The 12,888-nt window shown below is 41.2% G+C and overlaps 1 protein-coding gene across 1 annotated transcript in view; it reads left to right on the plus strand.

Annotated features, from left to right (window-relative positions):
* Positions 1-3,419: 3,419 nt before the first annotated feature.
* Positions 3,420-12,888, plus strand: part of CD84 (CD84 molecule) — a 45,222-nt gene continuing 35,753 nt past the window's right edge. The window contains exon 1 of the mRNA XM_055583850.1: positions 3,420-3,494. Coding sequence (XP_055439825.1) covers positions 3,449-3,494 — 46 coding nt within the window. The 5' untranslated portion in view covers positions 3,420-3,448. The remainder of the gene's footprint in view (positions 3,495-12,888) is intronic.

Raw genomic sequence — 12,888 nt, forward strand, 5'->3', positions numbered from 1 at the left:
AAAATATAAAAGCACCAGCTCATACAAGTCAATACCAGAAAAACAAACAACCCAATCAAAAGTGGGGAAAAGGCCTAAACAGACTTTTCTGCAAAGAAGCCATACAGATAGCTAATATACACATGAAAAGATCCTCAACAAAAGCTGCTGCTGCTAAGTCGCTTCAGGCAAGAACACTGGAGTGGGTTGCCATGTCCTTCTCCAATACATGAAAGTGAGAAGTGAAAGTGAAGTCTCTTAGCGACCCCATGGACTGCGGACTACTAGTGTCCTCTGTCCATGGGATTTTCCAGGTAAGAGTACTGGAGTGGGTTGCCATTGCCTTCTCTGCAACAAAAGCTAGTTCCTTCTTAATTAAAAAAAAAAAATACACTGCTTGTTTGACAGCTTAAGGCTGAAATACAGAGAAAAGACACTGGTCCAAGCATAAGAGGAGATAAGTCCTTGAATAAAACACCAACACGGGCTTACCTGGTGGCAGTAAAGAATCCGCCTGCAATGCAGGAGCTGCAGGAGACGCGAGTTGGATCCCTGGGTTGGGAAGATCCCTTGGAGGAGGGCATGACAACCCATTCCAGTATTCTTGCCTGGAGAATCCCATGGACAAAGGTGCCTGTCAGGCTACAGTCCATAGGGTCACAAAGAGTCAAACATGAGTGCAGCTTCTTAGCATGCACATGCAAGATACCAATACAGAAGTTCTAAAGACATACACATGAGACCAAGCAAGAGTGTTAAATGCAAGAGAAGAATGAACATTCCTTCAGGGAATAAAGAAGGAATAAAGAAGATACAAAGTTAGGCTTTCAGCAGCTCTTGGCAACTTCATAGTCTTTCTCCCTTTTCTGTACAAGATAGATGTGTGGTTGTGCAAATGTACTAATTACATATTTCAGGGAGATATGCTTGTTAAAACTGTGAAAGTAATATGGTTTAATTTTGTGAAAGGACATAAATTTGGAAAATTTTATATTAATCAGTCTTTGGTCCGAGCTTTCCAATTCACTATATCTCAAAAAGGCACTCAACTGTTCAACACTGGATAAGTATATATGGGAAATGATGAGAAGGATTGCTCAGTGAATGACTCCAAATGCTCAGAATCCCTAGAAAAGAGCTAGCTGGTTGAGGAGTCCTGTTAGTGGAAAAGGCTACGTACAATCTTACTTCTCCAGGTCTCAGGGCTTATTTTCTCAGTTTTCCCAGCACTCCACTGGGCTTCCCAGGTGGTGCTAATGGTAAAGAATCTGTCTGCCAATGCAGAAGACACGAAAGAGACTCGGGTTCAATTTCTGTGTTGGAAAGATCCCCTGGAGAAAGAAATGACAACCCACTCCAATATTCTTGCCTGGAAAATTCCATGGGCAGAGGAGCCTTATGGGCTCAGTCCATGGGGCTGCAAAGAGTTGGACAAAACTGAAAAACTGCACCACCACCACCACCCAGCTCTCCCCAAAATAGCTGGGTCCAAGTTCAAACTTCTTGGTATCTGGTCCTAAATTTTACTCCCATTACCACTCTCCCTCACCTCCGACCCAGACAAGGCCCTTGTTATACTTCTAACAGGGACTGGGGAGGCTTCATAAGAGAATGGTCCTGAGTCATGTCTAGTTCAATCATAATTATACAAATTATATTATATATTATATACACTATATATATGCATATCAGATCAGATCAGATCAGTCAGTCGTGTCCGACTCTTTGCGACCCCATGAATCGCAGCATGCCAGGCCTCCCTGTCCATCACCAATTCCCGGAGTTCACTGAAACTCACGTCCATCGAGTCGGTGATGCCATCCAGCCATCTCATCTTCTGTCGTCCCCTTCTCCTCCTGCCCCCAATCCTTCCCAGCATCAGAGTCTTTTCCAATGAGTCAACTCTTCACATAAAGTGGCCAGAGTACTGGAGTTTCAGCTTTAGCATCATTCCTTCCAAAGAAACCCCAGGGCTGATCTCCTTCAGAATGGACTGGTTGGATCTCCTTGCAGTCCAAGGGACTCTCAAGAGTCTTCTCCAACACCACAGTTCAAAAGCATCAATCCTTCGGCGCTCAGCCTTCTTCACAGTCCAACTCTCACATCCATACATGACCACTGGAAAAACCATAGCCTTGACTAGACGAACCTTTGTTGGTAAAGTAATGTCTCTGCTTTTCAATATGCTATCTAGGTTGGTAATAAGTTTCCTTCCAAGGAGTAAGCGTCTGTTAATTTCATGGCTGCAGTCTCCATCTGCAGTGATTTTGGAGCCCAGAAAAATAAAGTCTGACACTGTTTCCACTGTTTCCCCATCTATTTCCCATGAAGTGATGGGACCAGATGCCATGATCTTCATTTTCTGAATGTTGAGCTTTAAGCCAACTTTTTCACTCTCCCCTTTCACCTTCATCAAGAGGCTTTTTATTCCCTCTTCACTTTCTGCCATTAGGGTGGTGTCATCTGCATATCTGAGGTTATTGATATTTCTCCCTGCAGTCTTGATTCCAGCTTGTGTTTCTTCCAGTCCAGCATTTATCATGATGTACTCTGCATATAAGTTAAATAAACAGGGTAACAATATATAGCCTTGATGTACTCCTTTTCCTATTTGGAACCAGTCTATACAGTAATACAATACACTACAATTTATAACAATTTTATAATTAAATATAGCCATATTATATCTGATAAGATACATTATCAGATAATATCTGATATCTGATAATATCTATATTTTATATATAGTTGTATCTATTATTAAACTTATATATATATAACTATATATTATTATCAGATAATACCTGTATATCTGATATATACATTATATTATTATTACATATATGATTATAATGATCATATAGTACAAATAATTATACAGTTATATACAATTGTATAATAGAATTCTACATGATTATTATTGCATATGCTAATATTAATAATTATGCAATATTAGTTGCTATCACTTACTAAGCTCTTACAGTGTTAACACATTCTTCCCATTGCCTGATCCCTATCACCTTTCTCCTAATAATGCTAACTTGCTCTTCAGATCTGACTCAGCTTGGTCATCAGTTCCTTCAGGAAGCCTCCCTGACACTGTCTAGCCTGGATTAGATGTCTCCGCTGCCCTCCTAGTTCCCCTTATTTTCTCTTTTGAAATACATATCACACTACACTGCCTGCTGATGTTCATTTCCATAACAAGAATATGAGCTCCATGAAAGGAGAGAAATCAAATTGCTTTGTGGCTCTTTATACTGCCTGTGCCAACATAGTGTCTGGCACATAGTAGGCATTCAATAAATATGTATTGCTAAGCACTTTATACAGCAGAAAAAAGAATGTAGTATGTCCATCATGAGTTAACTCAACTTCCTTTCCTTTGTGACTATAAAAAGGCAAGAAGTGAGACAGATTATCCACTGAAAGAATGCCGTGCTGTGTGCAGAAGTTTTCAGTGAAAAGGATGGCTCATCACCACCTATGGATCCTGCTCTTTTGCCTACAAGCCTGTGAGTTCTGACCCTTGCTGATACCCTCCTAATTTTCTATTAAGTTTTGGAAATTGCCCTTAAGGAGGCTATTGAAATGTCCTTTTGTCCTGCTTTAATAGAAACACCCTGGGTCTCAAAAGGGATCCTCCTGACTGGGAAGAGACTTAAGATCCAAACCTATCTGTTTTTCAGCTTTATAGTTTATATATCTGAATTTTATCTGTACTCAGCCTCTAAACATCTGAGAAAAACTCTTCTGCTTGGAAGCGTCAGCTCGTGGTAGACCTGCCCAGAAAACCAACAAAGGAATAGATAGTCCAAAACTTTGAAAAACTTAGAAGCAATTTTTTGGGGCATTAGAATGTGTTATATAAATTTTAACAGAGATATGACTTAATTATTTCATTGCTCCAGCAGATTAGAGTGACGCATGACTATAATTATCATTATAAAAGCTTCATCTTTTCAAGTTTCCTTTATTTTCAAAGCACATTCAAAGCTATTACTCTGCTTCTGTCCTCCAAAAACTCTAAAATTAATGGAGAAGAGAGTATTATCCATGTTTTATAAATAAATTAGTTCTCAAAAAAGAAATGGAGAAGTTGAACTAAAAATCCTGTTTTTGTTACATAAGGCTTAACAGTAAAGTATAATGGTCAAATGAATATTGCTTGTTGTTAGTACAAAGGAAACTATGTAACATTAACATAGCTTTGGGATTGTTTTGTCATTGCATATATTATCTCACTGAATCCGAACAATTGCCTTGTTTATGTAAAAAGTGTCATTTCTAAAAATACTTACAGTGTCTCTTATCAGCTTTGGAAATGCACTAGCAAATTCCTGGCATGAGTTAGAACACAGAGAATCTAGAGGGTTAGGATTTCTGGAAAAGGTACAATTGGTGCACTGTGGTATCTCTGATTCCCCTGACCGCTTAAAGCTATGGCTCCTTCATGTGAGCTTCCTTGAGATTGTATCCACTGGGCAGGTCAAATTTTTAGAGCCTGTGCTCGTCACCCTAACAGACAAGTAGAAAATGCAAGTAGATGGGGGAAAATATTGGATAGAACCTAAGTGGAAATCTAGGGATGTCCCCAGTCTTTCAAAGAAGGGCTGGACAGGGAGGCATTTAATACCACTTAACTAGCAAAGCATTCACGATTTTTATGTACATACTTTCATGTGATACATACTAAGATCATTGAAATAAACAAGATAGATGTTCTTAATTTCATTATGCAAAAAAAAAAAAAAGTAGAATCTAAGACTTGAGTTAAACAATTCACCTAAAATTTCACAGCCTGAAATTGGTAGAGCTGAAAATGAACATTTGTTCTGTTAATCCCAGGGCTATAGTTCTTTCTGCTCCACATTTTTCTGACCTTTCACTCATTCAGTTTTCAAGTTCCTGATGCTCTTCAAAGGGCTACTGTACACTACATGAAAGGCAGCTTTAAGATACACTTGCTTCGTCCACTGAAATGGAAATCAAAGTTATTGAATCAGCTAGCAATGAATCATTCATCCATTAGCTTTAGAACTTTGGGAAAATTATATAAAATCCACCTGTTGTCAGAAAGGGGACTATTTCTCTCTTCTGCCTCTTGAGTTCTGTGGCTGGACTAATAATAAAACTGACATAACAACAAAATTTTGTAAAGCAATTATCCTTCAATTAAAAAATAAATTTTAAAAAAATGATATGGGATAGACTGCAGGAGAAAAGAAACATTTTTTTTCAACTTTTTATTTTATATTGGAGTATAGCTGATTAGGGGCTTCCCTGGAGGCTCGGTGGTAAAAAGAGTCAGCTGACAGTGCAGGTGTCACCAGAGACACTGTTTCGATCCCTGAATGGGAAGATCCCCCGGAGTAGGAAATGACAACCCTTTCTTGCCTGGAAAATTCTGTGGACAGAGGAGCCTGGCAGGCTGCAGTCCAGGGGGTTGCAAACAGTCAGACATGACTGAGCATGTGTGCACGCATGCACGCACGTGCACACACACAGAGCCAATTAACAATGTTGTGATAGTTTCAGGTGAACAGCAAAGGGACCCAGCCACATGTATACATGTATCCATTCTCCCCCAAACTCCCTTCCCATCCAGGCTGCCCCATAACATCCCTGGGCTATACAGTAGGTCTTCGTTGGCTATCCATTTTAAATACAGCAGTGTGTACATGTCCATCCAAAACTCCCTAACTATCCTGTCCCCCCCCCATCCTTCTCTCCTGGCAACCATAAGTTCATTCTCTAAGTTTGTGAGGCTGAGTAACAAATTTTAATTTTTGCACGCAGAGGTCTCATAGAAATGGAAACTAAGAAGTGACCAAAACAAACAGCTTTTACTTTTTAGACAAAGAAACAATAAATTTGTGAAGAATCAACAGGACAAAGAAACTCGGGCTTTTGGTGCTCAGTTAGTGAAGAATGTAAACAGACTTGGGGCTTGAAGTGGTAGATTAAAATAGCAAGATTTGTTTATATAAGCTTCTTGCCCCCAGATTCCCTGTCTTTGTTGATAAGGATGTCCTTATACCTCCAGATGCTATGAGGTTTATTTTCTGCTTTCAGGGGGACAGAGAAGAATCAGAGTTTTTCTCTTGCACTGGCTTCTTCTCAATCAACTTTTATTCAAAATAATCAATATGGAAAGTCTCCTGGTGGCCAAGTGGTTATGATTCTGGGCTTTCACTGCCGTGGCCTAGGTTCAATCTCTGGTCTGAGAACCAAGATTCCCACAAATGATGCAGACAAAAAAAAAAAAAAAGAAAAAAATCATATGTCATAGTGGCATATTTGGAGGCAATCCATCCTGGGCTGGGTTGGGTTAAGCCAACCCAACACTGTTATTTAGACTTCAAAATGGGAGAACTCTTAGTACAATAAGATTTTTGAGAATCAAAATGATAACCCAGGTATGACAGTTGGCACAGTATTTGAATATAGTAGGTGCTTACCAAATACTAGCTAATGCTGTTGTTTTTCACACCTGCTTTTCATATGGTATTAGGAAAGAGCCAGGGCTTTCTTACACAGAGATCCTGGCCAAGATTCCTCTGTTTAGGATGATCCAAGGAACATGAGCCGGTGAAAAGATGGTACGAATTTGAACTTAGGTGTGTGCTTTTGAAGTTCCCAAAGAGAAAACCAGGGATGAAATATTCCTTTTGTCAAGGGCCCATTAATGAGAGGTGGGAGTTTGTTTTTATAGCAGAAAAACCAGCAGTACTTTCATGTACCATTTGGCTTTGTTGAATGGATATGTTTGCCTCTTAAAGATTATTCTACCAACATTTCCTGAGTGCAAAAGTGTACCCCATATCTCTCTTGCCGCTATTCCTGACAAAGATGGTCCCTGATATTTAGCATTGAGCTTAGATGTCAACACTGACTGTACTTACTTCCCTGGAATGAATTCTGAACAATTTAAGCAGCTGAGATGCAATGGGAAAAGGGAATTAAAAATCCCCCTTTCCCCTGGAAAGCACTGAAATAAGAGGAGTCTGTCATGTGCAAGCTCATGACCATTCCATGTTGGAAAAGTTTTCTTAAAGAGCCAAGACTCAGAGTCTTATGTTTGTGATCTCAGCTTCCTCATCATGACCTGTGAATACTGTGCCTCTGACTGTCCTTCCAAGCATTGTACTAGCCGCCAACCATTTGGGATAAAAACAAGAGCCCACCGCTTTGCTCCATACTCACTTCCTGCTACATATTCTCCCTCACACTCCTTTAATTCTTCCTTTTCTCCATACCTTTCTTGTTTCTCTTTCTTCAATCCCTCCCCTTGCTGCCTTCTCCTCTCTTGTCAACGATAGTAATAATTAACCACTTATGGAGCAGTCACTACATATCTGTCATTACTCTAAGTAGTCTGCATATGTTATTTTGTCTAATCCTCATAACACCCTTTGAGATGGGTACTATTAATATTACAGAAGAAAACAGAGGTCATTTAGCCAAAAAGTGGAGGAAGTAGGATTTGAACTCCTGTCTACAGACTTAACCACTCAGTCAGTGCTGCCTTCACCACTTTGATGCTGAAATAGAATAGTATATTATCTCTGAGGCTGATGGTTATCACATTTTGGGATTTATCATGAGTGGTGATTATTCAGCAGAGACTGGGCTTATCTGTACCCACCTACAGAGGAGGTTGGAGGCTGGTGGGCAGGCCTTTGCCAGTAACAGAAGTTTAGGCAGGCCAGCAAGGTAGAATATCCAAAGAAATAACCATATCGAGAGGTGGATCAAGTGCCATTCACATGAGCATGGTTATAGAATGATTTGAATTTGCTTTTTCAAAACAAACAAAGATCCAGTATCAACAAGATCTCAGTGTTCTGCTGAATGTAGAGCACAGTCATGAGGCATTCCAGCAGCTGACACAAGAAATAGGGGAGAGAAAAAGAATGAAAAAATAAATAAATCCAGGAAAGGTGAATGGGCCCCTCTAGATATCTATTTATGGAAAAGTAGGCCCTAACCATCATCCTAGGAGTTGGAGATAGGATTTCATGCCTGGAGAAGAGTCCTGGCAAGTGTCAATTTGCCATTAGTCCAAAGTCCTATTAGAGAGGGGCCTTCCCTCATAGCTCAGTTTGTAAAGAATCCACCTGCAATGCAGGAGACCCCAGTTTGAGTCCTGGGCCAGGAAGATCCACTGAAGAAGGGATAGGCTACCCACTCCAGTATTCTTGGGCTTCCCTGGTGGCTCAGCTGGTAAAGAATCCATCTGCAATGTGGGAGACCTGGGTTTGATCCCTGGGTTGAGAAGACCTCCTGGAGAAGGGAAAGGCTACCCACTCCAGTATTCTGGCCTGGAGAATTCCATGGACAGTATAGTTCACAGGGTTGCAAAGAGTCGGACACAACTGAGTGATTTTTCACTTTCAAGATAAAGACAAAGCCTCTGTTGTAGAAAGAGATTTGAGCAGACTACTGCCATAGACCTTCCAGAAGGGCTTAAAAACAAAAGCCCAATTACAGAAATGGAAGAATATATTATGTATGGAGAAAAGTAGGTATCAGGACATTAGCTTTAAATTCCAGTCTCCAAGAGATGCTTGAGGCTGCATCCTTATAACAACGTGAGACTCCAGTAGAGGGGGTAGTGACCCCTCATCAACCCAATATACCAGAGCAGCCCTGGAGATCAGTGTGTGACCCCAGAGCAGCAAGAGTGCTTCCACAACAGGAGCCCAAAGGTCAATGCTAGGTCACTTGGGCTACTCAAATAATTCCCAAGTCAGACTTCTGTTCTCTTGAACTTAAGAGAAGGATGAATCTATAATTTGGGGGGTAACTAGACTCAGCTATGTGGAAGTTTGAAAAGAAAGAGGTCTGAGCAGTCAATTGGGTGACTGATGTTAGTGGAGGTACATACCCACTACACCGTTTCCTTCACTATACTCCATTTTTTATTATATGCTTAGAGTGCTGTTGTTATTGTTCAGTCACTAAGTTGTGTCTGACTCTGTGATCCCAAGGACTGCCACACACCAGGCTTCCCTGTCCTTCACTGTCTCCCAGAGTTTGCTCAGATTCATGTCCATAGAGTGCTGAGTAATGATAAAATGATGAGTGACAGGATCTCATCTTTGAGAATCTATGTGTGTATGTGTGTGTGTACTTATTTTGCAGAAGAGGATTCATGTCACCCTAAATCTCAATAAAGATTATATAAAGTAAAGAAAAAAAAAAGCCAGCAGGAAATAGTATACTATTGGAAGGACTGACGTTGAAGCTGACACTCCAATACTTTGGCCACCTGATGCAAGGGGCTGACTCATTGGAAAAGACCATGATGCTGGGAAGGATTGAGGGCAGGAGGAGAAGAGGACGACAGAGAATGAGGTGGTTGGATGGCATCATCGACTCGATGGACATGGGTTTGGGTGGACTCCAGGAGTTGGTGATGGACAGGGAGGCCTGGCTTGCTGTAGTTCATGAGATCTCAAAGAGTCAGACACGACTGAGAGACTAAACTGAACTGAACTGTACGGAGGTGGTAGGTTCCTTGTTCTAAAACCCTCATAAGCAAGGAGTTTCCATTTTCATGGAGAAATACACAAAGCTGCTCGCCGCTAACCCTTTGCTTCCTCTTTGTCCTTCTTTCCCTGCACTCAGAGTAACCAGTTACAACCATCTCTCTTCTGGGTGCTGCTGCCTCTGGTAACTCTCTTCCAGACCTGCCATACTCAGGGAAGCAGTGGATGGGAGGAGACAAGGTGAAAGTTAGCTATGGCTGAAGAAATATCAAGAAATGCTGATTTGAAGGGTCCTAAAGAAGCAAGGGGGTTTGGGTAGCTATTAAGCAACAATACGCCCTTCCTTATTTCCATTCGCATGAAAACCTTCATGCTGGCCTTTTGTAACATCTCCATAATACTCCAGTTCTCCTTTTTTCCATACGAGTTGTCTGGGGGTAATATTTTAATCTCTGTAACAATGTTTTCTTATTTTACATAACAAGCACATATGCTGCGTAGTATATGCCAAGTACTTTTCTAATAGGTTTACAAATATTAACTCATTTAATATAACACTTCTATGAAGTGCTCCTGTTAGTCTATTTAGAAGCTGATAAAACCAAGGCACAGAGAGGTTAACTTTCCCAAGGCCTCATGGCTAAAACCTGGCAGGAGCAGGATTCAAACTCAGGCAGTCTGGCTTTTCATTACTAAGTCATAGTGCCTGACACAGGGGCAGAAAGAGGGTGCCCCTCAGGGCAACTCTCCCTTTGGGGTCTCTAGTTTCTTCTCTATATGCTGTATATACTGTATATGCTGAGAGCGGTGTCATGTCATCTAATTTTCATACTTCCTCAAAAGTAGTAGAGAAATTTTATTTCATTTACCAGTAGAATCCTGTGGTTTAGCAGGTAATTGGCTTAGTCATGGTCATTTAGCTGATTGGCAATAGAACCTTGGCTCAATCTTGTTTATTGATCTTTTACTCACCATGCTATGATTCCCTAGCCTGTGGACATATGCAAATTTTTCTTAACAATATGAGAATATTGGAGTGGAAAGAATTTACTGTTAGCCAACTGCTCTTTCTTATTAATCAGTTTATACTCTGAACCTTCCTTACCAAGGGCCAGAGACATGTAGAGTTATTTCTTGCCCTCACTGTTTCTCTTATTCTAAGTTTTCTATGTTGCTTTTTATTGCTAGAAAAAGGGAAAGTGAGTCAGTTCCCAAAAAATTATTTATTCTTTTAACAAATATTTAATAATCATCCACTAATTGTAAGGGAAGTACTAGTGACCAAAACAGAAAAAGACTGCATGGCAATTGTATTCTCATGAGGGTGAAAGTTGGAGAAGACAGTAAGTAAATATGCACATGCAATGCTTTAGTAGTCATAACTGCTGTGAAGAAAAATAAATAAGGCAAGGCAATAGACAGTGATGGGAAAGAGACGGCTACTTAAACATGGTGAAGCTTTCTCTGAAGATATGACATCGGAACAGAGTTTCACAGTGAAGGAGTGCTGGAAAGGGTGTTGTAAAAAAAGGACTGCTACTGCTGCTAAGTCACTTCAGTCGTGTCCGACTCTGTGCGACCCCATAGACGGCAGCCCACCAGGCTCCCCGGTCCCTGGGATTCTCCAGGCAAGAACACTGGAGTGGCTTGCCATTTCCTTCTCCAATGCATGAAAGTGAAAAGTGAAAATGAAGTTGCTCAGTCGTGTCTGACTCTTAGCAACCCCATGGACTGCAGCCTACCAGGCAGCAAGTATTTAATAGAAAAGGTTCTAAGGTGTTCTTAGCCAGTTTGAAGAATGAGAAAGTCAGTGTGGTTGGAGTGCGCAGTGGAGAGAAGGATATGAGATCAGGTGGGAGGAGATAGGATCTAAGAGACTAGGGAGGAGTCCCTTGAAACCCCAAATGTACACTGTCTTTGTTTTTAATAGACTCTCTTACTCCTTGGATGGAAAGTTATGACCAACCTAGATAGCATATTTAAAAGCAGAGATATTTCTTTGCCAACAAAGGCCTGTCTAGTCAAGGCTATGGTTTTTCCAATGGTCATGTATGGATGTGAGAGTTGGACTGTGAAGAGAGCTGAGCGCTGAAGAATTGATGCTTTTGAACTGTGGTGTTGGAGAAGACTCTTGAGAGTCCCTTGGACTGCAAGGACATCCAACCAGTCCATCCTAAAGGAGATCAGTCCTGGGTGTTCTTTGGAAGGACTGATGCTGAAGCTGAAACTCCAATACTTTGGCCACCTCATGTGAAGAGTTGACTCATTGGAAAAGACCCTGATGCTGGGAGGGATTGAGGGCAGGAGGAGAAGGGGACGACAGAGGATGAGATGGCTGGATGGCATCACCGACTTGATGGACATGAGTTTGGGTGAACTCTGGGAGTTGGTGATGAACAGGGAGGCCTGGCGTGCTGCGATTCATGGGGTTGCAAAGAGTCGGACATGACTGAACGACTGAACTGAACTGAACTGAACTGAAGGAGAACTATGAAGTTTAGGTCTAAATGCCCTCTCTGTTGCCATCAATAATTGTTATTTTGTAATCTCTTTGGTTTTACCCAACTTCTCAGTAAATTTACTTCTCAGTAAATTTCCCTTACTCAGGTCTGAAGAATTTCCCTCTGGCCAGTTAACCTCCTCCTACCCCATCAATATTTCTAACCCAGATAAAGTTTCTGAGTCTTTATTTTTTCCAAACACATTTCTTATTCTCATATTCTCTATTTCATTCTTTCAATCAGTGGTTTTGGGCAGCTACTTTATCATGAAATATATATTTGTAAAGTTCACCCATTCACATGGGTTCATCCAGGGAAACAGGAGTTATCATCTAAAACACAAAAGATATATAAGGCTGAGAAAGATGTCCAGCTTCCCTTCCAGGAGGGGAAATCCAGCTCCAGTGAATAGATTGTCCATGGTGTTCTCTGTTCAAGCTGGGGTCATCCTGACCCTCCGGTTACCTCTTCACCATAGCTATCTAGAGGTCATGGGGAACCTATTTTTCCATCCAAGCCCACATCACGGAGTTCAAGCCTTTTCTTGCCTTTGCTTCTCTTCTAGAAGTATTGCCTTTCTCCCACCTTATCCTGCTGTGGTCTGGCTATGAGAATTAGGAAATCACACTCTTTCAGTTCAGTCATTCAGTCACGTCTGACTCTTTGCAACCCAATGGACTGCAGCACACCAGGCTTCCCTGTCCATCACCAACTCCTGGAGCTTGTTCAGACTCATGTCCATCAAGCCAGTGATGCCATCCAACCATCTTATCTTCTGTTGTCCCCTTCTCCTCCTGCCTTCACAATCTTTCCCAGCATCAGAGTCTTTTCCAAAGAGTCAGTTTGCATCAGGTGGCCAAAGTATTGGGGTTTCAGCTTCAGCATCAGTCCTTCCAATGAATATTCAGGACTGA

This window comes from Bubalus kerabau, chromosome 6 (assembly GCF_029407905.1).
Source record: "Bubalus kerabau isolate K-KA32 ecotype Philippines breed swamp buffalo chromosome 6, PCC_UOA_SB_1v2, whole genome shotgun sequence".
NCBI lineage: Eukaryota > Metazoa > Chordata > Mammalia > Artiodactyla > Bovidae > Bubalus > Bubalus kerabau.